Below are 25,057 nucleotides of genomic sequence, written 5' to 3' on the forward strand. Positions count from 1 at the left end.
GATGTTTTTCTGCCAAAACAGCATACACTTAACTTAACACAAACAACATCGCCGTGTTTCCCTGACTTTCAAGTTAGAGACAACAATCTATGATCAACTGAGCGTGACATTACATTAATATCACTGGACAAAACCATATTTGTATACATCAGTTACGGGGCACCCAGAGTTAAACTGGGGACCTCTTGATCTGCAGTCAAATGCTCTGCCACTGAACTATACCCCCATTCTAATTAAGTTGCTTTAAACTGAAAATTCGATGATGTTTTTCTGTCAAAACAGCATAGACTAAACTTAACACAAACAACATCGCCGTGTTTCCCTGACTTTCAAGTTAGAGACAACAATCTATGATCAACTGAGCGAGACATTACATTAATATCACTGGACAAAACCATATTTGTATACATCAGTTAGGGGGCACCCAAAATTGAACTGGGGACCTCTTGATCTGCAGTCAAATGCTCTGCCACTGAGCTATACCCCCATTCTATTTAAGTTGCTTTAAACTGAAAATTCGATGATGTTTTTCTGTCAAAACAGCATAGACTAAACTAAACAACATCGCCATGTTTCCCTGAATTTCAAGTTAGAGACAACAATCTATGATCAACTGAGCGAGACATTACATTAATATCACTGGACAAAACCATATTTGTATACATCAGTTAGGGGGCACCCAGAGTTGAACTGGGGACCTCTTGATCTGCAGTCAAATGCTCTGCCACTGAGCTATACCCCCAGTCCATTTACATTGCTTTAAACTGAAAATTCGATGATGTTTTTCTGTCAAAACAGCATAGACTAAACTCAACACAAACAACATCGCCGTGTTTCCCTGACTTTCAAGTTAGAGACAACAATCTATGATCAACTGAGCGAGATATTACATTATAATCAGTCGACAAATACAAAATTGCATACAACAGTTAGGGGGCACCCTGAGTTGAACTGGGGACCTCTTGATCTGCAGTCAAATGCTCTGCGACTGAGCTATACCCCCTTTCCAGTTGAGATACTTTAAACTGAAAATTCGATGATGTTTTGACGTCACATCAGCATAGACTGAACTTAACACAAACAACATTGCCGTGTTTCCCTGACTTTCAAGTTAGAGACAACAATCTATGATCAACCGAGCGAGATATTACATTAAAATCACTGGACAAATCCATTTTTGTAGACATCAGTTAGGGGGCACCCAGAGTTGAACTGGGGACCTCTTGATCTGCAGTCAAATGCTCTGCCACTGAGCTATACCCCCATTCTATTTAAGTTGCTTTAAACTGAAAATTCGATGATGTTTTTCTGTCAAAACAGCATAGACTAAACAACATCGCCATGTTTCCCTGACTTTCAAGTTAGAGACAACAATCTATGATCAACTGAGCGAGATATTACATTAACATCAGTCGACAAATACAAATTCGTATACAACATTTAGGGGGCACCCAGAGTTGAACTGGGGACCTCTTGATCTGCAGTCAAATACTCTACCACTGAGCTATACCCCCTTTCCAGTTGAGATACTTTAAACTGAAAATTCGATGATGTTTTGACGTCACATCAGCATTGACTAAACTTAACACAAACAACATTGCCGTGTTTCCCTGACTTTCAAGTTAGAGACAACAATCTATGATCAACCGAGCGAGATATTACATTAAAATGACTGGACAAATCCATATTTGTATACATCAGTTAGGGGGCACCCAAAGTTGAACTGGGGACCTCTTGATCTGCAGTCAAATGCTCTGCCACTGAGCTATACCCCCATTCTATTTAAGTTGCTTTAAACTGAAAATTCGATGATGTTTTTCTGTCAAAACAGCATAGACTAAACTAAACAACATCGCCATGTTTCCCTGACTTTCAAGTTAGAGACAACAATCTATGATCAACTGAGCGAGACATTACATTAATATCACTGGACAAAACCATATTTGTATACATCAGTTAGGGGGCACCCAGAGTTGAACTGGGGACCTCTTGATCTGCAGTCAAATGCTCTGCCACTGAGCTATACCCCCAGTCCATTTACATTGCTTTAAACTGAAAATTCGATGATGTTTTTCTGTCAAAACAGCATAGACTAAACTCAACACAAACAACATCGCCGTGTTTCCCTGACTTTCAAGTTAGAGACAACAATCTATGATCAACTGAGCGAGATATTACATTATAATCAGTCGACAAATACAAAATTGCATACAACAGTTAGGGGGCACCCTGAGTTGAACTGGGGACCTCTTGATCTGCAGTCAAATGCTCTGCGACTGAGCTATACCCCCTTTCCAGTTGCGATACTTTAAACTGAAAATTCGATGATGTTTTGACGTCACATCAGCATAGACTGAACTTAACACAAACAACATTGCCGTGTTTCCCTGACTTTCAAGTTAGAGACAACAATCTATGATCAACCGAGCGAGATATTACATTAAAATCACTGGACAAATCCATTTTTGTAGACATCAGTTAGGGGGCACCCAGAGTTGAACTGGGGACCTCTTGATCTGCAGTCAAATGCTCTACCACTGAGCTATACCCCCTTTCCAGTTGAGATACTTTAAACTGAAAATTCGATGATGTTTTGACGTCACATCAGCATTGACTAAACTTAACACAAACAACATTGCCGTGTTTCCCTGACTTTCAAGTTAGAGACAACAATCTATGATCAACCGAGCGAGATATTACATTAAAATCACTGGACAAATCCATTTTTGTAGACATCAGTTAGGGGGCACCCAGAGTTGAACTGGGGACCTCTTGATCTGCAGTCAAATGCTCTGCCACTGAGCTATACCCCCATTCTATTTAAGTTGCTTTAAACTGAAAATTCGATGATGTTTTTCTGTCAAAACAGCATAGACTAAACAACATCGCCATGTTTCCCTGACTTTCAAGTTAGAGACAACAATCTATGATCAACCGAGCGAGATATTACATTAAAATCACTGGACAAATCCATTTTTGTAGACATCAGTTAGGGGGCACCCAGAGTTGAACTGGGGACCTCTTGATCTGCAGTCAAATGCTCTACCACTGAGCTATACCCCCTTTCCAGTTGAGATACTTTAAACTGAAAATTCGATGATGTTTTGACGTCACATCAGCATTGACTAAACTTAACACAAACAACATTGCCGTGTTTCCCTGACTTTCAAGTTAGAGACAACAATCTATGATCAACCGAGCGAGATATTACATTAAAATGACTGGACAAATCCATATTTGTAGACATCAGTTAGGGGGCACCCAGAGTTGAACTGGGGACCTCTTGATCTGCAGTCAAATGCTCTGCCACTGAGCTATACCCCCATTCTGTTTAAGTTGCTTTAAACTTAAAATTCGATGATGTTTTTCTGCCAAAACAGCATACACTTAACTTAACACAAACAACATCGCCGTGTTTCCCTGACTTTCAAGTTAGAGACAACAATCTATGATCAACCGAGCGAGATATTACATTAAAATCAGTCGACAAATCCATTTTTGTAGACATCAGTTAGGGGGCACCCAGAGTTGAACTGGGGACCTCTTGATCTGCAGTCAAATGCTCTGCCACTGAGCTATACCCCCATTCTATTTAAGTTGCTTTAAACTGAAAATTCGATGATGTTTTTCTGTCAAAACAGCATAGACTAAACAACATCGCCATGTTTCCCTGACTTTCAAGTTAGAGACAACAATCTATGATCAACTGAGCGAGATATTACAATAACATCAGTCGACAAATACAAATTCGTATACAACATTTAGGGGGCACCCAGAGTTGAACTGGGGACCTCTTGATCTGCAGTCAAATGCTCTACCACTGAGCTATACCCCCTTTCCAGTTGAGATACTTTAAACTGAAAATTCGATGATGTTTTGACGTCACATCAGCATTGACTAAACTTAACACAAACAACATTGCCGTGTTTCCCTGACTTTCAAGTTAGAGACAACAATCTATGATCAACCGAGCGAGATATTACATTAAAATGACTGGACAAATCCATTTTTGTAGACATCAGTTAGGGGGCACCCAGAGTTGAACTGGGGAGCTCTTGATCTGCAGTCAAATGCTCTGCCACTGAGCTATACCCCCATTCTGTTTAAGTTGCTTTAAACTGAAAATTCGATGATGTTTTTCTGTCAAAACAGCATAGACTAAACTTAACACAAACAACATCGCCGTGTTTCCCTGACTTTCAAGTTAGAGACAACAATCTATGATCAACTGAGCGAGATATTACATTAAAATAGGTCGACAAATATAAATTCGTATACAACAGTTAGGGGGCACCCAGAGTTGAACTGGGGACCTCTTGATCTGCAGTCAAATGCTCTGCCACTGAGCTATACCCCCTTTCCATTTAAGATGCTTTAAACTTAAAATTCGATGATGTTTTTCTGCCAAAACAGCATACACTTAACTTAACACAAACAACATCGCCGTGTTTCCCTGACTTTCAAGTTAGAGACAACAATCTATGATCAACTGAGCGTGACATTACATTAATATCACTGGACAAAACCATATTTGTATACATCAGTTACGGGGCACCCAGAGTTAAACTGGGGACCTCTTGATCTGCAGTCAAATGCTCTGCCACTGAGCTATACCCCCATTCTAATTAAGTTGCTTTAAACTGAAAATTCGATGATGTTTTTCTGTCAAAACAGCATAGACTAAACTTAACACAAACAACATCGCCGTGTTTCCCTGACTTTCAAGTTAGAGACAACAATCTATGATCAACTGGGCGAGATATTACATTAAAATCAGTCGACAATTACAAATTCGTATACAACAGTTAGGGGGCACCCAGAGTTGAACTGGGGACCTCTTGATCTGCAGTCAAATGCTCTGCCACTGAGCTATACCCCCTTTCCATTTAAGATGCTTTAAACTTAAAATTCGATGATGTTTTTCTGCCAAAACAGCATACACTAAACTTAACACAAACAACATCGCCGTGTTTCCCTGACTTTCAAGTTAGAGACAACAATCTATGATCAACTGAGCGAGACATTACATTAATATCACTGGACAAAACCATATTTGTATACATCAGTTAGGGGGCACCCAAAGTTGAACTGGGGACCTCTTGATCTGCAGTCAAATGCTCTGCCACTGAGCTATACCCCCATTCTATTTAAGTTGCTTTAAACTGAAAATTCGATGATGTTTTTCTGTCAAAACAGCATAGACTAAACTAAACAACATCGCCATGTTTCCCTGACTTTCAAGTTAGAGACAACAATCTATGATCAACTGAGCGAGACATTACATTAATATCACTGGACAAAACCATATTTGTATACATCAGTTAGGGGGCACCCAGAGTTGAACTGGGGACCTCTTGATCTGCAGTCAAATGCTCTGCCACTGAGCTATACCCCCAGTCCATTTACGTTGCTTTAAACTGAAAATTCGATGATGTTTTTCTGTCAAAACAGCATAGACTAAACTCAACACAAACAACATCGCCGTGTTTCCCTGACTTTCAAGTTAGAGACAACAATCTATGATCAACTGAGCGAGATATTACATTATAATCAGTCGACAAATACAAAATTGCAAACAACAGTTAGGGGGCACCCTGAGTTGAACTGGGGACCTCTTGATCTGCAGTCAAATGCTCTGCGACTGAGCTATACCCCCTTTCCAGTTGAGATACTTTAAACTGAAAATTCGCTGATGTTTTGACGTCACATCAGCATAGACTGAACTTAACACAAACAACATTGCCGTGTTTCCCTGACTTTCAAGTTAGAGACAACAATCTATGATCAACCGAGCGAGATATTACATTAAAATCACTGGACAAATCCATTTTTGTAGACATCAGTTAGGGGGCACCCAGAGTTGAACTGGGGACCTCTTGATCTGCAGTAAAATGCTCTGCCACTGAGCTATACCCCCTTTCCATTTAAGATGCTTTAAACTTAAAATTCGATGATGTTTTTCTGCCAAAACAGCATACACTAAACTTAACACAAACAACATCGCCGTGTTTCCCTGACTTTCAAGTTAGAGACAACAATCTATGATCAACTGAGCGAGACATTACATTAATATCACTGGACAAAACCATATTTGTATACATCAGTTAGGGGGCACCCAAAGTTGAACTGGGGACCTCTTGATCTGCAGTCAAATGCTCTGCCACTGAGCTATACCCCCATTCTATTTAAGTTGCTTTAAACTGAAAATTCGATGATGTTTTTCTGTCAAAACAGCATAGCCTAAACTAAACAACATCGCCATGTTTCCCTGACTTTCAAGTTAGAGACAACAATCTATGATCAACTGAGCGAGACATTACATTAATATCACTGGACAAAACCATATTTGTATACATCAGTTAGGGGGCACCCAGAGTTGAACTGGGGACCTCTTGATCTGCAGTCAAATGCTCTGCCACTGAGCTATACCCCCAGTCCATTTACATTGCTTTAAACTGAAAATTCGATGATGTTTTTCTGTCAAAACAGCATAGACTAAACTCAACACAAACAACATCGCCGTGTTTCCCTGACTTTCAAGTTAGAGACAACAATCTATGATCAACTGAGCGAGATATTACATTATAATCAGTCGACAAATACAAAATTGCATACAACAGTTAGGGGGCACCCTGAGTTGAACTGGGGACCTCTTGATCTGCAGTCAAATGCTCTGCGACTGAGCTATACCCCCTTTCCAGTTGAGATACTTTAAACTGAAAATTCGATGATGTTTTGACGTCACATCAGCATAGACTGAACTTAACACAAACAACATTGCCGTGTTTCCCTGACTTTCAAGTTAGAGACAATAATCTATGATCAACCGAGCGAGATATTACATTAAAAGCACTGGACAAATCCATTTTTGTAGACATCAGTTAGGGGGCACCCAGAGTTGAACTGGGGACCTCTTGATCTGCAGTCAAATGCTCTGCCACTGAGCTATACCCCCATTCTATTTTAGTTGCTTTAAACTGAAAATTCGATGATGTTTTTCTGTCAAAACAGCATAGACAAAACAACATCGCCATGTTTCCCTGACTTTCAAGTTAGAGACAACAATCTATGATCAACTGAGCAAGATATTACATTAACATCAGTCGACAAATACAAATTCGTATACAACATTTAGGGGGCACCCAGAGTTGAACTGGGGACCTCTTGATCTGCAGTCAAATGCTCTACCACTGAGCTAAACCCCCTTTCCAGTTGAGATACTTTAAACTGAAAATTCGATGATGTTTTGACGTCACATCAGCATTGACTAAACTTAACACAAACAACATTGCCGTGTTTCCCTGACTTTCAAGTTAGAGACAACAATCTATGATCAACCGAGCGAGATATTACATTAAAATGACTGAACAAATCCATTTTTGTAGACATCAGTTAGGGGGCACCCAGAGTTGAACTGGGGACCTCTTGATCTGCAGTCAAATGCTCTGCCACTGAGCTATACCCCCATTCTGTATAAGTTGCTTTAAACTGAAAATTCGATGATGTTTTTCTGTCAAAACAGCATAGACTAAACTTAACACAAACAACATCGCCGTGTTTCCCTGACTTTCAAGTTAGAGACAACAATCTATGATCAACTGAGCGAGATATTACATTAAAAAAGGTCGACAAATATAAATTTGTATACAACAGTTAGGGGGCACCCAGAGTTGAACTGGGGACCTCTTGAACTGCAGTCAAATGCTCTGCCACTGAGCTATACCCCCTTTCCATTTAAGATGCTTTAAACTTAAAATTCGATGATGTTTTTCTGCCAAAACAGCATACACTTAACTTAACACAAACAACATCGCCGTGTTTCCCTGACTTTCAAGTTAGAGACAACAATCTATGATCAACTGAGCGAGACATTACATTAATATCACTGGACAAAACCATATTTGTATACATCAGTTAGGGGGCACCCAGAGTTGAACTGGGGACCTCTTGATCTGCAGTCAAATGCTCTGCCACTGAGCTATACCCCCAGTCCATTTACGTTGCTTTAAACTGAAAATTCGATGATGTTTTTCTGTCAAAACAGCATAGACTAAACTCAACACAAACAACATCGCCGTGTTTCCCTGACTTTCAAGTTAGAGACAACAATCTATGATCAACTGAGCGAGATATTACATTATAATCAGTCGACAAATACAAAATTGCATACAACAGTTAGGGGGCACCCTGAGTTGAACTGGGGACCTCTTGATCTGCAGTCAAATGCTCTGCGACTGAGCTATACCCCCTTTCCAGTTGAGATACTTTAAACTGAAAATTCGATGATGTTTTGACGTCACATCAGCATAGACTGAACTTAACACAAACAACATTGCCGTGTTTCCCTGACTTTCAAGTTAGAGACAACAATCTATGATCAACCGAGCGAGATATTACATTAAAATGACTGGACAAATCCATTTTTGTAGACATCAGTTTGGGGGCACCCAGAGATGAACTGGGGACCACTTGATCTGCAGTCAAATGCTCTGCCACTGAGCTATACCCCCATTCTGTTTAAGTTGCTTTAAACTGAAAATTCGATTATGTTTTTCTGTCAAAACAGCATAGACTAAACTTAACACAAACAACATCGCCGTGTTTCTCTGACTTTCAAGTTAGAGACAACAATCTATGATCAACTGAGCGAGATATTACATTAAAATAGGTCGACAAATATAAATTCGTATACAACAGTTAGGGGGCACCCAGAGTTGAACTGGGGACCTCTTGATCTGCAGTCAAATGCTCTGCCACTGAGCTATACCCCCTTTCCATTTAAGATGCTTTAAACTTAAAATTCGATGATGTTTTTCTGCCAAAACAGCATACACTTAACTTAACACAAACAACATCGCCGTGTTTCCCTGACTTTCAAGTTAGAGACAACAATCTACGATCAACTGAGCGTGACATTACATTAATATCACTGGACAAAACCATATTTGTATACATCAGTTACGGGGCACCCAGAGTTAAACTGGGGACCTCTTGATCTGCAGTCAAATGCTCTGCCACTGAGCTATACCCCCATTCTAATTAAGTTGCTTTAAACTGAAAATTCGATGATGTTTTTCTGTCAAAACAGCATAGACTAAACTTAACACAAACAACATCGCCGTGTTTCCCTGACTTTCAAGTTAGAGACAACAATCTATGATCAACTGGGCGAGATATTACATTAAAATCAGTCGACAAATACAAATTCGTATATAACAGTTAGGGGGCACCCAGAGTTGAACTGGGGACCTCTTGATCTGCAGTCAAATGCTCTGCCACTGAGCTATACCCCCTTTCCATTTAAGATGCTTTAAACTTAAAATTCGATGATGTTTTTCTGCCAAAACAGCATACACTAAACTTAACACAAACAACATCGCCGTGTTCCCTGACTTTCAAGTTAGAGACAACAATCTATGATCAACTGAGCGAGACATTACATTAATATCACTGGACAAAACCATATTTGTATACATCAGTTAGGGGGCACCCAAAGTTGAACTGGGGACCTCTTGATCTGCAGTCAAATGCTCTGCCACTGAGCTATACCCCCATTCTATTTAAGTTGCTTTAAACTGAAAATTCGATGATGTTTTTCTGTCAAAACAGCATAGACTAAACTAAACAACATCGCCATGTTTCCCTGACTTTCAAGGTAGAGACAACAATCTATGATCAACTGAGCGAGATATTACATTAAAATAGGTCGACAAATATAAATTCGTATACAACAGTTAAAAGCACCCAGAGTTGAACTGGGGACCTCTTGATCTGCAGTCAAATGCTCTGGCACTGAGCTATACCCCCTTTCCATTTAAGATGCTTTAAACTTAAAATTCGATGATGTTTTTCTGCCAAAACAGCATACACTTAACTTAACACAAACAACATCGCCGTGTTTCCCTGACTTTCAAGTTAGAGACAATAATCTATGATGAACTGAGCGAGTTATAACTTTAATTTCGGTCGACAATACTTATTTGCATACATCATTTAGAGGACACCCAGATTTGAACTGGGGACCTCTTGATATGCAGTCAAATGCTCTGCCACTGAGCTATACCCCCTATACAGTTGATTGGCTTTAAACTTAAATTTCGACGATGTTTTTCTGTCAAAACAGCATCGAGAAAACTAAACACAAACAACATCGCCTTGTTTCCCTGACTTTCAAGTCAGAGACATCAATCTATGATCAACTGAACGTGATATTACGTAAATATCACTGGACAAATCCATATTTGTATACATCAGTTAGGGCGCACCCAGAGTTGAAGTGGGGACCTCTTGATCTGCAGTCAAATGCTCTGCCACTGAGCTATACCCCCTTTCCATTTAAGTTGCTTTAAACTTAAAATTCGATGATGTTTTTCTGCCAAAACAGCATAGACTAAACTTAACACAAACAACATCGCCATGTTTCCCTGACTTTCAAGTTAGAGACAACCATCGATGATCAACTGAGCGAGATATTACATTATAATCTGTTGACAAATACATTTTTCTTTACAACAGTTAGGGGGCACCCAGAGTTGAACTGAGGACCTCTTGATAAGCAGTCAAATGCTCTGCCACTGAGCTATACCCCCTATACAATTGATTGGCTTTAAACTTAAATTTCGACGATGTTTTTCTGTCAAAACAGCATCGAGAAAACTAAACACAAACAACATCGCCTTGTTTCCCTGACTTTCAAGTCAGAGACATCAATCTATGATCAACTGAACGTGATATTACGTTAATATCACTGGACAAATCCATATTTGTATACATCAGTTAGGGGGCACCCAGAGTTGAACTGGGGACCTCTTGATCTGCAGTCAAATGCTCTGCCACTGAGCTATACCCCCTTTCCAATTAAGTTGCTTTAAACTTAAAATTCGATGATGTTTTTCTGCCAAAACAGCATAGACTAAACTTAACACAAACAACATCGCCGTGTTTCCCTGACTTTCAAGTTAGAGACAACAATCTATGATCAACTGAGCGAGACATTACATTAATATCACTGGACAAAAACATATTTGTATACATCAGTTAGGGGGCACCCAGAGTTGAACTGGGGACCTCTTGATCTGCAGTCAAATGCCCTGCCACTGAGCTATGCCCCCATTCCATTTAAGTTGCTTTAAACTGAAAATTCGATGATGTTTTTCTGTCAAAACAGCATCGAGAAAACTTAACACAAACAACATCGCCGTGTTTCCCTGACTTTCAAGTTAGAGACAACAATCTTTGATCAACTGAGCGAGATATTACGTAAATATCACTGGACAAAACCATTTTTGAATACATCAGTTAGGGGGCATCCAGAGTTGAACTGGGGACCTCTTGATCTGCAGACACATGCTCTGCCACTGAGCTATACCCCCTTTCAAGTTGAGTTACTTTAAACTGAAAATTCGATGATGTTTTGCCGTCACATCAGCATAGAGTAAACTTAATACAAACAATATCGCTGTGTTTCCCTGACTTTCAAGTTAGAGACAATAATCTATGATCAAATGAGCGAGATATTACATTGAAATCAGTCGACAAATACAAATTCGTATACAACAGTTAGGGGGCACCCAGAGTTGAACTGGGGACCTCTTGATCTACAGTCAAATGCTCTGCCACTGAGCTATACCCCCTTCCCAGTTGAGTTACTTTAAACTGAAAATTCGATGATGTTTTGCCGTCACATCAGCATAGAGTAAACTTAATACAAACAACATCGCTGTGTTTCCCTGACTTTCAAGTTAGAGACAATAATCTATGATCAACTGAGCGAGATATTACATTGAAATCAGTCGACAAATAAATTTTTCTATACATCAGTTAGGGGGCACCCAGAGTTGAACTGAGGACCTCTTGATATGCAGTCAAATGCTCTGCCACTGAGCTATACCCCCTTTACATTAGAATTGCATTAAACTTAAATTTCAATGATGTTTTGACGTCACATCAGCATAGACTAAACTTAACACAAACAACATTGCCGTGTTTCCCTGACTTTCACGTTAGCGACAACAATCTATGATCAACCGAGCAAGATATTACATCACTGGACAAATCCATTTTTGTAGACAACAGTTAGGGGGCACCCAGAGTTGAACTGGGGACCTCTTGATCTGCAGTCAAATGCTCTGCCACTGAGCTATACCCCCTTTCCATTTAAGTTGCTTTAAACTTAAAATTTGATGATGTTTTTCTGCCAAAACAGCATAGACTAAACTTAACACAAACAACATCGCCATGTTTCCCTGACTTTCAAGTTAGAGACAACCATCTATGATCAACTGAGCGAGATATTACATTATAATCTGTTGACAAATACATTTTTCTTTACAACAGTTAGGGGGCACCCAGAGTTGAACTGAGGACCTCTTGATAAGCAGTCAAATGCTCTGCCACTGAGCTATACCCCCTATACAATTGATTGGCTTTAAACTTAAATTTCGACGATGTTTTTCTGTCAAAACAGCATCGAGAAAACTAAACACAAACAACATCGCCTTGTTTCCCTGACTTTCAAGTCAGAGACATCAATCTATGATCAACTGAACGTGATATTACGTTAATATCACTGGACAAATCCATATTTGTATACATCAGTTAGGGGGCACCCAGAGTTGAACTGGGGACCTCTTGATCTGCAGTCAAATGCTCTGCCACTGAGCTATACCCCCTTTCCAATTAAGTGGCTTTAAACTTAAAATTCGATGATGTTTTTCTGCCAAAACAGCATAGACTAAACTTAACACAAACAACATCGCCGTGTTTCCCTGACTTTCAAGTTAGAGACAACAATCTATGATCAACTGAGCGAGACATTACATTAATATCACTGGACAAAAACATATTTGTATACATCAGTTAGGGGGCACCCAGAGTTGAACTGGGGACCTCTTGATCTGCAGTCAAATGCCCTGCCACTGAGCTATGCCCCCATTCCATTTAAGTTGCTTTAAACTGAAAATTCGATGATGTTTTTCTGTCAAAACAGCATCGAGAAAACTTAACACAAACAACATCGCCGTGTTTCCCTGACTTTCAAGTTAGAGACAACAATCTTTGATCAACTGAGCGAGATATTACGTAAATATCACTGGACAAAACCATTTTTGTATACATCAGTTAGGGGGCATCCAGAGTTGAACTGGGGACCTCTTGATCTGCAGACACATGCTCTGCCACTGAGCTATACCCCCTTTCAATTTGAGTTACTTTAAACTGAAAATTCGATGATGTTTTGCCGTCACATCAGCATAGAGTAAACTTAATACAAACAATATCGCTGTGTTTCCCTGACTTTCAAGTTAGAGACAATAATCTATGATCAAATGAGCGAGATATTACATTGAAATCAGTCGACAAATACAAATTCGTATACAACAGTTAGGGGGCACCCAGAGTTGAACTGGGGACCTCTTGATCTACAGTCAAATGCTCTGCCACTGAGCTATACCCCCTTCCCAGTTGAGTTACTTTAAACTGAAAATTCGATGATGTTTTGCCGTCACATCAGCATAGAGTAAACTTAATACAAACAACATCGCTGTGTTTCCCTGACTTTCAAGTTAGAGACAATAATCTATGATCAACTGAGCGAGATATTACATTGAAATCAGTCGACAAATAATTTTTTCTATACATCAGTTAGGGGGCACCCAGAGTTGAACTGAGGACCTCTTGATATGCAGTCAAATGCTCTGCCACTGAGCTATACCCCCTTTACATTTGAATTGCATTAAACTTAAATTTCAATGATGTTTTGACGTCACATCAGCATAGACTAAACTTAACACAAACAACATTGCCGTGTTTCCCTGACTTTCACGTTAGCGACAACAATCTATGATCAACCGAGCGAGATATTACATCACTGGACAAATCCATTTTTGTAGACAACAGTTAGGGGGCACCCAGAGTTGAACTGGGGACCTCTTGATCTGCAGTCAAATGCTCTGCCACTGAGCTATACCCCCTTTAAATTTCAGATAGTTTACACTGAAAATACTGTGATGTTTTTCAGGCAAATGGCATATAGTACTCTTAACACAAACAAAGTCGCCGGGTTTCCCTGACTTTCAAGTGAGATACAACCATCAATGGTATACTGAGCTTGATGGTATTTAAAATTGTTACATTTTAGTAAACATCTGTCAGGGGGCACCCAGAGTTGAACTGGGGACCTCTTGATCTATGATCAACTGAGCGAGATATTACATTAAAATCAGACGACTACATATTACATTGGAATGGTCCTTTTGTGAACTTCTAATAACGTAAAAAACAACAACTTGTCAACAGCCACGCTGTCTATAATACACCCCCTATTGAGACTTGAGAACCTTGTTCTTTAGACACATGTATTGCATTGCCTTGATGATGCTTTGTGAATCACTTCCTGTAGGGCTAGGGCCCCAACATTTTAACTTGATCCCCTGATTGATAAAAGAGACCTTGAGTTCTCTATCTCACTCCCAAGTCATTCTGTGCCCCCACAGGCAAAAAGTCCTTGTGTCACTATGTATGTATGTCAACCAGGGCTTGAAAACGAAATTATTTTTCTATCGTTCCGCTCCGAACGGAACCGGTAGGCAGTGGTGGGTAGAGAGTACTGAAAATCTATGCTCAAGTAAAAGTAAAATTACTTCCTTCAAAAATCTACTTTAGTAAAAGTTAATATTCCAATTGGAAAACCTACTTGAGTAAGAGTAAAAAAGTACTTTGTTTTAAAGTTACTCAAATTACAAGTTACTTTACATTTTTGTATTGGAGTGCTTGGATCCGTGAAAAAGACATAACGCGTTAGAATGCGTGAGTGAGTGAGCGAGAGAAAGAGATGCACTCCTAAAAGAATTTCTTCACAAGTTGTACAACAAAAGCAATATGTACAACAAAAAATGTAATTTCATTTCAAACAAATTTGCATTAAGCTCTGTGCATATGACAAAAGGCAAGAGCTTTGTAGGAACACAACCAATTAAACACAAACGAGACCGACTTGGTTGACTGATTGGGCAATCAGTTTTATCCAGCCTCGCGCATAGCATGCACGCACACTCACAGAGCCAGACACGACAATGACGAACAAGTTTGTGAGTGGTCTGCAGAATACAGTGTAATATAGTATCTTTAGAATTATATAAACTATACGTGGACCGTAACTCCGCCCCCCCTGGCGAAAACATCTTCCTGCGCGTCTGCATCCATACGTTTCTAGTCCTCAGTCCCAACGTAACGTTTGACTCGTCTCCTCGGCTATGGCATCGCAACAATGTTGCAACCTAGGGAGGGTGCGTCGCTAACGTGTACGCTTGTATTACAGTCAACTTTTATCAAAATACTCATTTTAATGAAGGCACAATGGAAAATGTAATTGAGTAGGAGTAGAATTCTAAATCAAATATTTACTTGAGTAAGAGTAAAATTACAGACTTAAAAAAGGAACGTGAAAAGTACTAGTTACCTGTACTTTTTTACTCATTTGCGTTACTTGTATTGCGTTACTACCCACCACTGCCGGTAGGGTATATTTAACGTTTTCGTTCTTGCGTTCCGCCACCAACATATCGTTCCTGAACCGGTTCGGAACGTAAAATGACGTTCGTTTGACATTTGCCCGCTTAGCGGGCGGCGAAGTGAATGCGGCAACCGGTAATATATATTTTTTTTTCATGAAATTTTATAGGCTATATAGAGAACGTTACAAAAACGTTATTAACCGGTTTTGGGGATTTCAGAATAACGTTTCTGTTCCGGAACAGTTGAAGACCATTTGGTTTTCATTTCCGTTTCCGTTCCTCGTAAAATTCCGTTCGTTTTTCGTTTTTTCGTTTTCGTTCCTTGAACCGGTTCGGAGCCATACATTGAATTTCTACCCGCATGTTGATGTTTCGTCTGCCTTCACCTTTATTTATTGCATTCACGCTTCAAAAACATTCTAAGCGGAATTCATTCGTCATGATTTATTTGTTAAAGGGACACTGTGTAAAAATTACTCCCATCTAGTGGTACAATTTTATATTGCATTCAAACTAATAGTGCTCGCTTGTCCAAAAACTACGGTGGGCAGTATGTGCCAAGAAGCTGTGACATGACACCTACTAGGCTACCTCATCGAGTCATTCGAGTGATGATGAGGTTCGTGGACAACTGGACAAATCAAATCAAATCAAATCAAATCAAATTTATTGTCATTTTGTTGATTGAACAACAAAACGAGAAGGCGTTTCTCACGGATCAAGATCAACATACATTTCAAACAAACAAACAAACAAACGTCCCAATGATGAATAAATAAATAAATAATAAATAAATAATAAATAAAGTCCAGTGAGAAGATCTGGGACGCTGGTGCATTGAGCATCCTGACAGCTTGAGGTAGGAAGCTGTTCCGCAGCCTGGTGGTGGAGCATCTTAAGCTGCGATAGCGTTTCTTGGAGGGTAGGAGCTGAAAGAAGCTGTTCAGTTTGTTTACGTCCAACCCGTCTCTGCTGCTTCCTCCTCCGGGCAGTTGCGGGCACGGTGTCACAGTGTCCGTTAGTATCCTGTGTTTGCGTAGTATGTCCAGATGCCAGCGAATGCCAGTGATGTTACTCGCTCTCAATGTCCTAATGTTTAATATTGTTTCCCTGTCATAAACTACGTTCGTAGGACGTCTCACACATTCGATCTCAATCTCACAGATCTCAAGTGGGGCCGCTGCGACTGTACGCGCCGCCAGTTAGTCGCCCCAGTCGGCAACGAGTTTATTTCCTCGTCTCCTATCCTGTTCCTAATTCCTCCTCTCGATCTTCTTTTCCTCCGTATTGTCTTCTTTATCAGAGTTGTTGGTATGAAATCCAGTTGTTCGGGTGATAAATCAACTGTCTGGCAAGCGAGTTGAAGCTCCAGAAGGTCCGCTCTAGCGTAAGTGCGTCTCGGTGGATTTGGATACGTGGTGACCCCAGCAGAGAATAAACCTCCATAACTTGATGAAGAATGGCTTTTGAATTCCTCCAACGCATTTGACAGTATCCATAAGTCATAAGAATATTGTCACGATTTAAACTCGACAAAAATATGAAAAAGTAAATTAAATATGTAATAAAGTAGCCTTTCAATGACAAGTCGCTCAAACATAGGAGCGCCCATCTCGTTGCCATGGAAAACCATGTTATACATGCTTACACATCGTCGTTTTTTTGGCGTCGATGATTCCTTCTCCTGTGGCGTGGCATAACTATGGTCTTTCAAACAAATGCGGTGCATGTTCAAATTTGCCGGTAAAACTCGTCTCGCTAAACTAAGCTCTGTTCCACCGTCACGCTGGCTCAGAGTGAAAACGCGTTTGCAATTCCTGTACGACGTAGTGCTTTTTGACCCTCTCGGCAGCTCATAGACCGGAAGAAAATGGAAGCCTCCATGAAGCTTACCCGTCCTATGTAACCATATTGATATTAATATTAATTATTCTTCGCTCAGGAGGATAAGTGAGATTTTTGGCAGAGATCATTTTACACCAATGAGGACTTATTTATGAATGAATATGTTGATTTGAGGTAATAAATTACTCAAAATATTACATAGTGTCCCTTTAAACAAAATGTATTTATAAAAGGAACCTTTGGAAACAATTTCTTTCGGCAGAAGTAATGCTAAACACAAACTTCTGTTGCCCCCCCAAAAATAATTTTTCCTAATCCGTCCAAAAGTAAAACGAATTTCGTCCCTTGGTCTCTTCTTTTAAAGAACATCATGAGCTACATGAAATAACACCGGACAGCTCAGCTGTCGATGCAACAAAGACAGATTCAACACCCCACTCTGCAGAACGCAGGTGGCCTTCTTCTCTTGACGTCTAATTAACTTTTCCGAACTAGTCTGACGTCACGACCAACGGGCAGCGGCGGCGCAGTTTGTGTGCTGTGGACTTGCAACTTTCAAGTAAATTGATTAACTTAATTCATACAGAATCTTGTATGAAAACGTCAATTTAAAAAATAAAATAATAATACAAATAAATACACAGGAATACAAATGTTTTACAACACCCATGGGAGAAAAACCGCCCCTTGCCTCGAGAACGCGCCTATGACATACCGACAGGCAAACATTGGCGCTGCTGCACCTATTCTCAGCAGGTAGTGTTATCACTTAAAAGTATCAATACTAATAAAATTAATGTATTGTGACATTTTTTAATTTCAGGATATTGCTATACTTTTGTACTTCTGTGCATCACTAACAGCAGGTAAATGACGGAACGGAATGAATATTGCTGAAAAGTAATGTAGTGTTGCATAGCAGACTAAAATGTTATTGATAACAGCATTACATATTGTGAGCAAAAGTTGAGTCCTTGTCTTGGACCCATTTGAACTGAAAACATTAATCTCATGTATTGTATTTCTATTGCATTAGACTGCGTTGGGTTAACTTTGGAGACCTAATGTTCTATCTACTTGTCTCCTACAGACTTCTCTTGGCGGCCCTACATTTCAACAGTAATGGCAGAGATGTAGCTCGAACCAGTGAGGGTGAGGCACGCTACGCCGTTAGCTACCCGTGGTTTCGGAAAGGTGGCTAGGTAGTCCGCCCCATCAAGGAGAAACCATCTTATGGTTAGTAGTTTCACTTAGTTTCTCAATATCTTTAGTGAATCTTTCTTTTTTTATGCAAGTCAACCGTGTTACTAAATGTGTTCTTAAAATTTCTCTCCTCAAGGATACGCAACAAATCGTATGGTCTCTCTGGTAGAGGAATACTCTAGATCACCACAGGCCGGACAAGGAAGCAGTAGTGTCTTGTCTTCTGCTGCCCCGCCCCCCCTCACCACTTCCCTCCAGAAGGTTGCCAAGGATGAGGCAGTCAGCCTTACTGTATTGGTGTAGAAAAGCTGGTTCTTTAAATTAGTTAAATTATTTTTGCTCAAAACCTACTCTGGTCTGCTGGCTTGGAGAGGGCCATGCTCCTGTCTGAAGTTCATGTAAGCTATCTGCAGCACAAAATGATTCAGACAGGAGGCTTCAAACCCTGGATGGAGTGTGAGGCAGGCAATATCTTCTGGGGGATCTAGGTTTTGGACAAGGGAACAATAGGCGTCAATCTCCCTACTGCACACACTCTCCACTGCTGACGGCATAGCCTCACATCTACCACACAAGCACCTGTTAAACAAAATGTGGCAAGATAAACTCACTCTCCTTCCCTCCTTGTAGCTCTAATAGTTGGTGTAAGGCCTTGTAAGAAATGACATGTAGACTACTTATTTCCTAAAGCTTAGGTAAGTGAGATACACCATCCCTCCATTTAGGCACAGTATAGGCACTCAATTAGATGCAATTTCTCTGCATGCCTTACCTTGCCTTATCTCTGCATGTGACAATAAAATATCCTTGTAACAATGACGATATTTACATGAACAGCATATTCCCGTCCTAATCGGAACACTAACTGCTTTCAGACACGTCCTCTGCAGTACTGTATGCTATCTCATTTACAGCTATAGCTAAAGCTATAGCCTCCAGCATTCATTTAACATCTGGGATCTAAAATAAAAAAATGAAGGCACATGTTGCTGGTGACAATCTACATGGATGCTTAAAAAAAGTCGACTGCAATATTGCTAAATATATTACAAATACTGCAATGTGATAAACATAAAGACTTTAGCCACCATTAGTTATAGCCTGTGGACACTCACCAAGACACCTGCCCAATTCTCGATTCCTACAGGCTGCAGCGAGACCTTACTCAGGGGACGGGTTGTAGAGCAAGTCTACCACCCGCTTCCCCCAGATGGAGCCAGTAAGGACATTGGAGCTGCTGCCAATTAAGGAAATGCATAGCACCTCAGGAGCAGGTGGAAAAGCAGGGCTGAAATAGCCTGCTTCTCCACTCATTCAGGGCATGTAGCTCATGTTAGCTTACTGTAGGATACAGCATTGGTATTTGATGCCTTTAGCGTTTCAAAATCATTTGTGCCTGAAATTCTACTGTGTGGTTAACATTAAAAGTCAACACCAAGTTTTATTTATTTGATTTATTAAAAGCATACCCATGGGGTTTTATACAAAATAGGATGTGTCCAAATCACCATGTAGCTATATATATATTGTATCTCAATCCCGGGGTTACATTGAACAAAAATATCGGATCAAACCCACTAAGAAATGTTTCTTGGACAAAATAGATTTACAAAAAACGTTTTCATTGAAAGTGCATTGCCTGATAAGAGCATAATAAAGCAATAGTATGAGCAGTAACTGTGGGGGCATATCAGGTGATGTATTATTGGTCCTGAATAGAATCCCACAAAACCTGTGCCTTCTGGTCAGCAGTAGTAGAGCAAAATACATTTATCAAAAAGTGCTACAGCATATATAAAAAAACAAACTTCACTTAGAAATAAACAGCAACCATGAGTCTCCTGACAATGTCGGATCATAGCAAGAAGATAAACAGAAATAAATCATTTATAAAACTCAACAATTTAGCGTTCTTATTCTGAACGTAAAAATGAAAGACGGTTTTGTTGAACGACCATTTGAAAAGCAAAAAAAAAACTTAAACCAACTGTTCTTCTCTTCTTTTAGCTGTTCATGTTGGATCATCATCATTCTTATAATATATTCTGGTGAGTGCATGTTTTCAATAGGTCAACCACCAGAACATCCAACGCATGTCGATGCTCAGAAACACCATCAAAACCATTGTTTACTTGTCACATGTCCAGTTTAGCTGCTTTATTCGAAAAAAAAGGTGGCTTGTAATGCCTCTGTTCTTGGGGTTCAGCAGACTTGAAGCATTTGTGTGTTGCCATTGTACCCTTCTTCGACCTATGACCAAAAATGAAGGGGAGAATATGAGAGGAGAATATGCAGATGTATACATGAACACATCCTACCATGAATTCAAGATGATCACTGAATGGCCTCATACTTACTTCAGTGTATACTGGTGGTGGTTGGAACTGGAATGCTGGTACAGTGATAAACACTGGGCTGTCATCCTCGTCAAAGTCATCCAGCAATGGTGTGAGAGGGGTATCAAGGTCACAATAAGTGGGTGGCACTGATGGCATCCTCAAGGACACCCAGCTCATAGAGGCGTTGCTCACGGAGCCGTCCTGACTGCTCATGCTGTTGGTGCGACTGCCTAGGCCAGATGTTCCGATCACCAAGGGAAGCTCCAGGATCAGCTTCTCACTGCCTGGGATGTGGACCGAGATCTAGAGGAAAACATGTGGATCAAGGTCAGTTTCTCCCTTTGGGTTCAATGGCTTCTAATAGATTGATTTGTTACTTCTTATTCAACATCCAAAGTGCACTGCTAAAGCTATGAAGTCAACCGTTAAGGTATTTCAAGACATCTCACTCTACTTGCTACCTGTGGCAAGTACGTCACTAACACAACTCTGATCCAACCCCCAAGTCCTAGTCCATCCTATTTTGTCCTCATAATAAACAAGACCAATATTGATCATAAATAATATGGATTGTTCTCACCCGTGGGTCTCAGTGGATAAATGTAAAATGAACTGCCAAAATGCAAACAAAGAATATTAAGAAACCTCACCATCAGGGCATACTCCACACGGATGATATCACAGCCCAGGATGGATGGCTTGAGCTTGGGGACTCGGATGGACTTCCCTTGCCAGGCGTCACACATGCCTGAAATAACGTGGTTCCCTCGAACTGAGGAAAGCTTCTTGAGGAAGACTTTGGTGCGACCGTCGGCCTGGTAGATGTGTTTGGCGTAAATGGCTGCTTTGGGAACCACAATGCGGGAGCAGGTATTCTCAAACTTGGCATTGATGCAGATGTCCTCTCCTTCGCAGAAGCCTCTCCTGTCAATTTTGGCAGTGAGTGATACCTGGCCGTCGGGAATGAACAGGCAGGTCACCTTCTTCTCCTTTGTACCGCCTGTTGGAGACTGAAATGAAGAGCTGGCTTAAGACACAACAATATGCCTCTCATGAATCCACAAATATTGGACTTTTGTAATTAAGGTACCAACGTTTGGTAGCGCTGTGCCCCCAGGGGGGCGCTATAACCTAAACTGCCTTAAATTAAGCACTTCCATAGACTGCCATTGCTGTCACGTCAAAGATATCGGGTCACATCTTGATACATTTTGATGAATAATAACTCACCAACAGATCTGGGGTGCAGACATCGAGGGGTTCCTCCACCTCAAAAGTCTTCTTGCACTCGAGTACAGGCAGGCCCGTCCTCTCCATGGAGGCTTTAACATAGTACTGGACGCAGCCAAACTTCCCCTTGTAGGAGGACACCAGCTGCCTGTGAGGGAAAGAGGAATCGACACATAAACAATCTTTCAGACGTGTCGAGTATGATATTAGTCAATGTTTAATTAACTGAAGGGACATAACATACCCTTCCTGGGGGAGCTCAAATCCGAATCTGTATTCATATTTATTGCCCGGCCTCAATATTACCGATCCGTCAGCATCTGTTAAAGAAAAAAAAAAGATGTTAAAATTCGATCTCATCAGAAGAATATGAAAACATTTTCATTATCTAGGTAGTGCATTACACAAGCAAAACATGAACACTTTGTAACCAAGTTATCTAGAGCGTGGAGATCGGGGGCCCATACGTCCCTGTGGGTAATGTTTGCCAATTTTAACGTTATCTCAGCAGCTCAGGACCAGCAGCTTGTCTGAATCCCTCTGAGGGGTAAACCAAAAAACCCAACATGAGACGGCTCAGACTTGTACAGAAGATGTTTGACATGTCTGAACGTATAATAATACCAACTATTTCCTCGTTGGGCTATTTTCAACTAACTATGCATGTTACAAACATGCTAAAAGTGGTTTAAAAGGTTTCCCTTCGATGCATTAACCGAAGGCAGAGGAATTCTGAAACCCATATGGTCCCCAAACTAATGCCTTGTCTTACCGATCGGCTGGTCGTCCAGCAAGACCACCTGCTCGTACTTGAGGTACTCGGTCTCCTGTCTGCAGCGCTGCTTGCCCTTGGAGTACTGCACCTTAGCACAGCCCACCCCGCAGACCCGCATGGACGAGACCCGGGTCGCCTGGCTCACCTCCACGATTATCCTCCCTGCTACTTTGTCTCCGCTGCAGTAAAAAGTTTTGCTCGGATCGTTGAAAAGGACATCCAACGTTTTCACACACTTCGTCATCGCCACCATGGCCGCATGTATCCTCCTTAAACTTAAATATCGAGTGAAAAAAAAATCGCAAAAAATTGATTTACTATTTTATTATTTGCAATGATTAACGAAAAGTTCGATTTAGATCCTCTTTACTCGGTAACCAATCTCCACGCAGTTTAAAATAAGAAGCCGATTAGGTGCATGCTCCGAGTGAAGGACACACACACCTAGAACTGGGGACGGGGTTGTTATTGCAACCCCTTGTACACATCAGAAACAAGCGCGGTTCAGCGCATGCACATGGATGCCATTGGTCGAGAAAAGTTGTTTGCGTCAGCCTCAGCCAATCGGCTCTCAAACAGGACGCGTGGACAATGCGTGGCGAAACATGGGCGAAGCGCACATAGCTTGTGCTTGACTGGTGCCCCTCTGAGAAAGAACACATGAGATGCGTGTGGAAACCTATTTCCGAAATATTTGATTTATGGCTATGAAATTCTGAAATCAAGAAATTTAGTAATACATAAATAAAAGTAAATAAAAATATATACTAATATATATAGTTAAATAAATGAATAAATTAAAAAAGGATATGAAAATGAAGGTCCTTTTTATCTTAAGGTATCTAACGACATAAAAAAAGGCGATAAATACTGATGGAACTGTGCGTGGGTTGATGGGGATTGTGATATGTTGCATAATGCAGGTCTGAACGGCAAACGGCGGCGGGCGATGTTGAAATGTCTGTAAACAACTGCTGCAAGCCCAACCCCAGAAGGTCCTTTACTTTTGTAAAGTACTCCCCCAGTGTCCCCCTTTTGAACTCTGCATCACGGTGGCAGTTAGCGGAATTACAGCATTTCTTGGAAATATTATTTCTGCTGATCCTTTTTTTAGACGGGGGGGGGGGGTTCTGGTTTGATACGCACCCTTTGTAGGGGTTAAATGGTGACTATACTTGAATACACTAATAGTCAGGCTCTGTTCGGCCTCGGTGCTCTGTAAAATGAAATTAATATCGAATGTAATCTAAAATATATGTAGCCTATATAATTATAAAGCTGTGAGGAAGTTTGGCTTCCCTGTTTTTGTTGCAGGTGATCAGTTAACCCTTAAGATATCTTTGATTTCAGTTTATTTATTTTCACCAACACCACCACCACACTTTTCTAAACTGTCAGATAACTCGGTTCTGGATCAAGTAACAATAGGCCTACTCGAGCGAGCGTATACATCTAAGTGACACAAAACATGCCCACAGCGCAAATATGAATAAACTATTTAAATAAGACGCATGCATAACAATGCTCATACGAGTAGGCCTACGCTACTTAACTAACTGGGAGTGTCTGTGGACGATGTCTGGTTGAAGCAGCCTCACCTGGCCGAGTCTGATTACACTTGGGCTGGGTGAGGCTGCACACCTGTTGCACATTGAGTAATCAGTGTGCACAGGTTAAACCAGCCATCCACACACACACACACACACACACACACACACACACACACACACACACACACACACACACACACACACACACACACACACACACACACACACACACACACACACACACACACACACACACACACACACACACTCTCAGGTAGAGTCCTCCTGGCAACAGGAGCACCCGACCATGTATCATAATCGACAAACTACTACAATAAACCGGTCTTTTAACATCGCCCCACTGCGTCCTTTGTCTGGAGGAGCCCAATAAAAGTCACCTTGCTCGGATGTGGCAGACAGCTAGGTGGCGTGCAACACAGGCATTGCTACACTAAAACATTTATATAAACAACAGAGAAATGGGATCACATCACGAAGGCAGCTCTGCCCTCTACAGGCCGATACTTTATGGGCTGGGCATCATCACTGGGGTTAAGGCTAAATGCCTTCGCGATTGACAAGAGGATTTAAATCGCTGTGTAA

General features: G+C 40.8%; 1 protein-coding gene, 1 long non-coding RNA gene and 34 other non-coding genes across 36 annotated transcripts; 1 reads left to right on the plus strand and 35 right to left on the minus strand.

Moving 5' to 3' along the window:
- Positions 1–415: 415 nt before the first annotated feature.
- On the minus strand, positions 416–487 carry trnac-gca (transfer RNA cysteine (anticodon GCA)). The gene has a single exon. It is a non-coding gene; the product is annotated as a tRNA-Cys (tRNA).
- A 183-nt stretch (positions 488–670) lies between these two features.
- trnac-gca (transfer RNA cysteine (anticodon GCA)) lies at positions 671–742 on the minus strand. The gene has a single exon. It is a non-coding gene; the product is annotated as a tRNA-Cys (tRNA).
- A 450-nt stretch (positions 743–1,192) lies between these two features.
- On the minus strand, positions 1,193–1,264 carry trnac-gca (transfer RNA cysteine (anticodon GCA)). Its single transcript has one exon. It is a non-coding gene; the product is annotated as a tRNA-Cys (tRNA).
- A 178-nt stretch (positions 1,265–1,442) lies between these two features.
- trnac-gca (transfer RNA cysteine (anticodon GCA)) lies at positions 1,443–1,514 on the minus strand. The gene has a single exon. It is a non-coding gene; the product is annotated as a tRNA-Cys (tRNA).
- Positions 1,515–1,703: 189 nt separating this feature from the next.
- trnac-gca (transfer RNA cysteine (anticodon GCA)) lies at positions 1,704–1,775 on the minus strand. Its single transcript has one exon. It is a non-coding gene; the product is annotated as a tRNA-Cys (tRNA).
- A 183-nt stretch (positions 1,776–1,958) lies between these two features.
- trnac-gca (transfer RNA cysteine (anticodon GCA)) lies at positions 1,959–2,030 on the minus strand. Its single transcript has one exon. It is a non-coding gene; the product is annotated as a tRNA-Cys (tRNA).
- Positions 2,031–2,480: 450 nt separating this feature from the next.
- trnac-gca (transfer RNA cysteine (anticodon GCA)) lies at positions 2,481–2,552 on the minus strand. Its single transcript has one exon. It is a non-coding gene; the product is annotated as a tRNA-Cys (tRNA).
- Positions 2,553–2,741: 189 nt separating this feature from the next.
- trnac-gca (transfer RNA cysteine (anticodon GCA)) lies at positions 2,742–2,813 on the minus strand. The gene has a single exon. It is a non-coding gene; the product is annotated as a tRNA-Cys (tRNA).
- Positions 2,814–2,991: 178 nt separating this feature from the next.
- trnac-gca (transfer RNA cysteine (anticodon GCA)) lies at positions 2,992–3,063 on the minus strand. The gene has a single exon. It is a non-coding gene; the product is annotated as a tRNA-Cys (tRNA).
- A 189-nt stretch (positions 3,064–3,252) lies between these two features.
- On the minus strand, positions 3,253–3,324 carry trnac-gca (transfer RNA cysteine (anticodon GCA)). Its single transcript has one exon. It is a non-coding gene; the product is annotated as a tRNA-Cys (tRNA).
- Positions 3,325–3,513: 189 nt separating this feature from the next.
- trnac-gca (transfer RNA cysteine (anticodon GCA)) lies at positions 3,514–3,585 on the minus strand. Its single transcript has one exon. It is a non-coding gene; the product is annotated as a tRNA-Cys (tRNA).
- A 178-nt stretch (positions 3,586–3,763) lies between these two features.
- trnac-gca (transfer RNA cysteine (anticodon GCA)) lies at positions 3,764–3,835 on the minus strand. Its single transcript has one exon. It is a non-coding gene; the product is annotated as a tRNA-Cys (tRNA).
- A 189-nt stretch (positions 3,836–4,024) lies between these two features.
- trnac-gca (transfer RNA cysteine (anticodon GCA)) lies at positions 4,025–4,096 on the minus strand. The gene has a single exon. It is a non-coding gene; the product is annotated as a tRNA-Cys (tRNA).
- Positions 4,097–4,285: 189 nt separating this feature from the next.
- trnac-gca (transfer RNA cysteine (anticodon GCA)) lies at positions 4,286–4,357 on the minus strand. The gene has a single exon. It is a non-coding gene; the product is annotated as a tRNA-Cys (tRNA).
- A 450-nt stretch (positions 4,358–4,807) lies between these two features.
- Positions 4,808–4,879, minus strand: trnac-gca (transfer RNA cysteine (anticodon GCA)). The gene has a single exon. It is a non-coding gene; the product is annotated as a tRNA-Cys (tRNA).
- A 444-nt stretch (positions 4,880–5,323) lies between these two features.
- trnac-gca (transfer RNA cysteine (anticodon GCA)) lies at positions 5,324–5,395 on the minus strand. The gene has a single exon. It is a non-coding gene; the product is annotated as a tRNA-Cys (tRNA).
- Positions 5,396–6,361: 966 nt separating this feature from the next.
- trnac-gca (transfer RNA cysteine (anticodon GCA)) lies at positions 6,362–6,433 on the minus strand. The gene has a single exon. It is a non-coding gene; the product is annotated as a tRNA-Cys (tRNA).
- A 450-nt stretch (positions 6,434–6,883) lies between these two features.
- Positions 6,884–6,955, minus strand: trnac-gca (transfer RNA cysteine (anticodon GCA)). The gene has a single exon. It is a non-coding gene; the product is annotated as a tRNA-Cys (tRNA).
- Positions 6,956–7,133: 178 nt separating this feature from the next.
- Positions 7,134–7,205, minus strand: trnac-gca (transfer RNA cysteine (anticodon GCA)). The gene has a single exon. It is a non-coding gene; the product is annotated as a tRNA-Cys (tRNA).
- A 189-nt stretch (positions 7,206–7,394) lies between these two features.
- On the minus strand, positions 7,395–7,466 carry trnac-gca (transfer RNA cysteine (anticodon GCA)). The gene has a single exon. It is a non-coding gene; the product is annotated as a tRNA-Cys (tRNA).
- Positions 7,467–7,655: 189 nt separating this feature from the next.
- Positions 7,656–7,727, minus strand: trnac-gca (transfer RNA cysteine (anticodon GCA)). The gene has a single exon. It is a non-coding gene; the product is annotated as a tRNA-Cys (tRNA).
- Positions 7,728–7,916: 189 nt separating this feature from the next.
- trnac-gca (transfer RNA cysteine (anticodon GCA)) lies at positions 7,917–7,988 on the minus strand. The gene has a single exon. It is a non-coding gene; the product is annotated as a tRNA-Cys (tRNA).
- Positions 7,989–8,438: 450 nt separating this feature from the next.
- Positions 8,439–8,510, minus strand: trnac-gca (transfer RNA cysteine (anticodon GCA)). Its single transcript has one exon. It is a non-coding gene; the product is annotated as a tRNA-Cys (tRNA).
- Positions 8,511–8,699: 189 nt separating this feature from the next.
- On the minus strand, positions 8,700–8,771 carry trnac-gca (transfer RNA cysteine (anticodon GCA)). The gene has a single exon. It is a non-coding gene; the product is annotated as a tRNA-Cys (tRNA).
- A 450-nt stretch (positions 8,772–9,221) lies between these two features.
- trnac-gca (transfer RNA cysteine (anticodon GCA)) lies at positions 9,222–9,293 on the minus strand. The gene has a single exon. It is a non-coding gene; the product is annotated as a tRNA-Cys (tRNA).
- Positions 9,294–9,995: 702 nt separating this feature from the next.
- Positions 9,996–10,067, minus strand: trnac-gca (transfer RNA cysteine (anticodon GCA)). Its single transcript has one exon. It is a non-coding gene; the product is annotated as a tRNA-Cys (tRNA).
- Positions 10,068–10,517: 450 nt separating this feature from the next.
- Positions 10,518–10,589, minus strand: trnas-gcu (transfer RNA serine (anticodon GCU)). The gene has a single exon. It is a non-coding gene; the product is annotated as a tRNA-Ser (tRNA).
- A 189-nt stretch (positions 10,590–10,778) lies between these two features.
- trnac-gca (transfer RNA cysteine (anticodon GCA)) lies at positions 10,779–10,850 on the minus strand. Its single transcript has one exon. It is a non-coding gene; the product is annotated as a tRNA-Cys (tRNA).
- A 189-nt stretch (positions 10,851–11,039) lies between these two features.
- Positions 11,040–11,111, minus strand: trnac-gca (transfer RNA cysteine (anticodon GCA)). The gene has a single exon. It is a non-coding gene; the product is annotated as a tRNA-Cys (tRNA).
- A 966-nt stretch (positions 11,112–12,077) lies between these two features.
- trnac-gca (transfer RNA cysteine (anticodon GCA)) lies at positions 12,078–12,149 on the minus strand. Its single transcript has one exon. It is a non-coding gene; the product is annotated as a tRNA-Cys (tRNA).
- Positions 12,150–12,338: 189 nt separating this feature from the next.
- Positions 12,339–12,410, minus strand: trnas-gcu (transfer RNA serine (anticodon GCU)). The gene has a single exon. It is a non-coding gene; the product is annotated as a tRNA-Ser (tRNA).
- A 189-nt stretch (positions 12,411–12,599) lies between these two features.
- Positions 12,600–12,671, minus strand: trnac-gca (transfer RNA cysteine (anticodon GCA)). The gene has a single exon. It is a non-coding gene; the product is annotated as a tRNA-Cys (tRNA).
- A 189-nt stretch (positions 12,672–12,860) lies between these two features.
- On the minus strand, positions 12,861–12,932 carry trnac-gca (transfer RNA cysteine (anticodon GCA)). The gene has a single exon. It is a non-coding gene; the product is annotated as a tRNA-Cys (tRNA).
- Positions 12,933–13,898: 966 nt separating this feature from the next.
- trnac-gca (transfer RNA cysteine (anticodon GCA)) lies at positions 13,899–13,970 on the minus strand. The gene has a single exon. It is a non-coding gene; the product is annotated as a tRNA-Cys (tRNA).
- A 4,183-nt stretch (positions 13,971–18,153) lies between these two features.
- On the plus strand, positions 18,154–20,715 carry LOC132451602 (uncharacterized). The gene is made up of 2 exons (XR_009524139.1): positions 18,154–18,593; positions 18,697–20,715. It is a non-coding gene; the product is annotated as an uncharacterized LOC132451602 (long non-coding RNA).
- txnipa (thioredoxin interacting protein a) lies at positions 20,000–23,379 on the minus strand. The gene is made up of 6 exons (XM_060044174.1): positions 22,902–23,379; positions 22,374–22,449; positions 22,130–22,277; positions 21,550–21,909; positions 20,918–21,202; positions 20,000–20,810 (listed from the first exon to the last, which is right to left on the minus strand). The coding sequence occupies exons 1-6, from the start codon at positions 23,155–23,157 to the stop codon at positions 20,763–20,765; spliced, it is 1,173 nt and encodes a 390-aa protein (XP_059900157.1). The 5' UTR covers positions 23,158–23,379; the 3' UTR covers positions 20,000–20,762.
- Positions 23,380–25,057: the final 1,678 nt, after the last annotated feature.

Source organism: Gadus macrocephalus, chromosome 22 (genome assembly GCF_031168955.1).
Source record: "Gadus macrocephalus chromosome 22, ASM3116895v1".
NCBI lineage: Eukaryota > Metazoa > Chordata > Actinopteri > Gadiformes > Gadidae > Gadus > Gadus macrocephalus.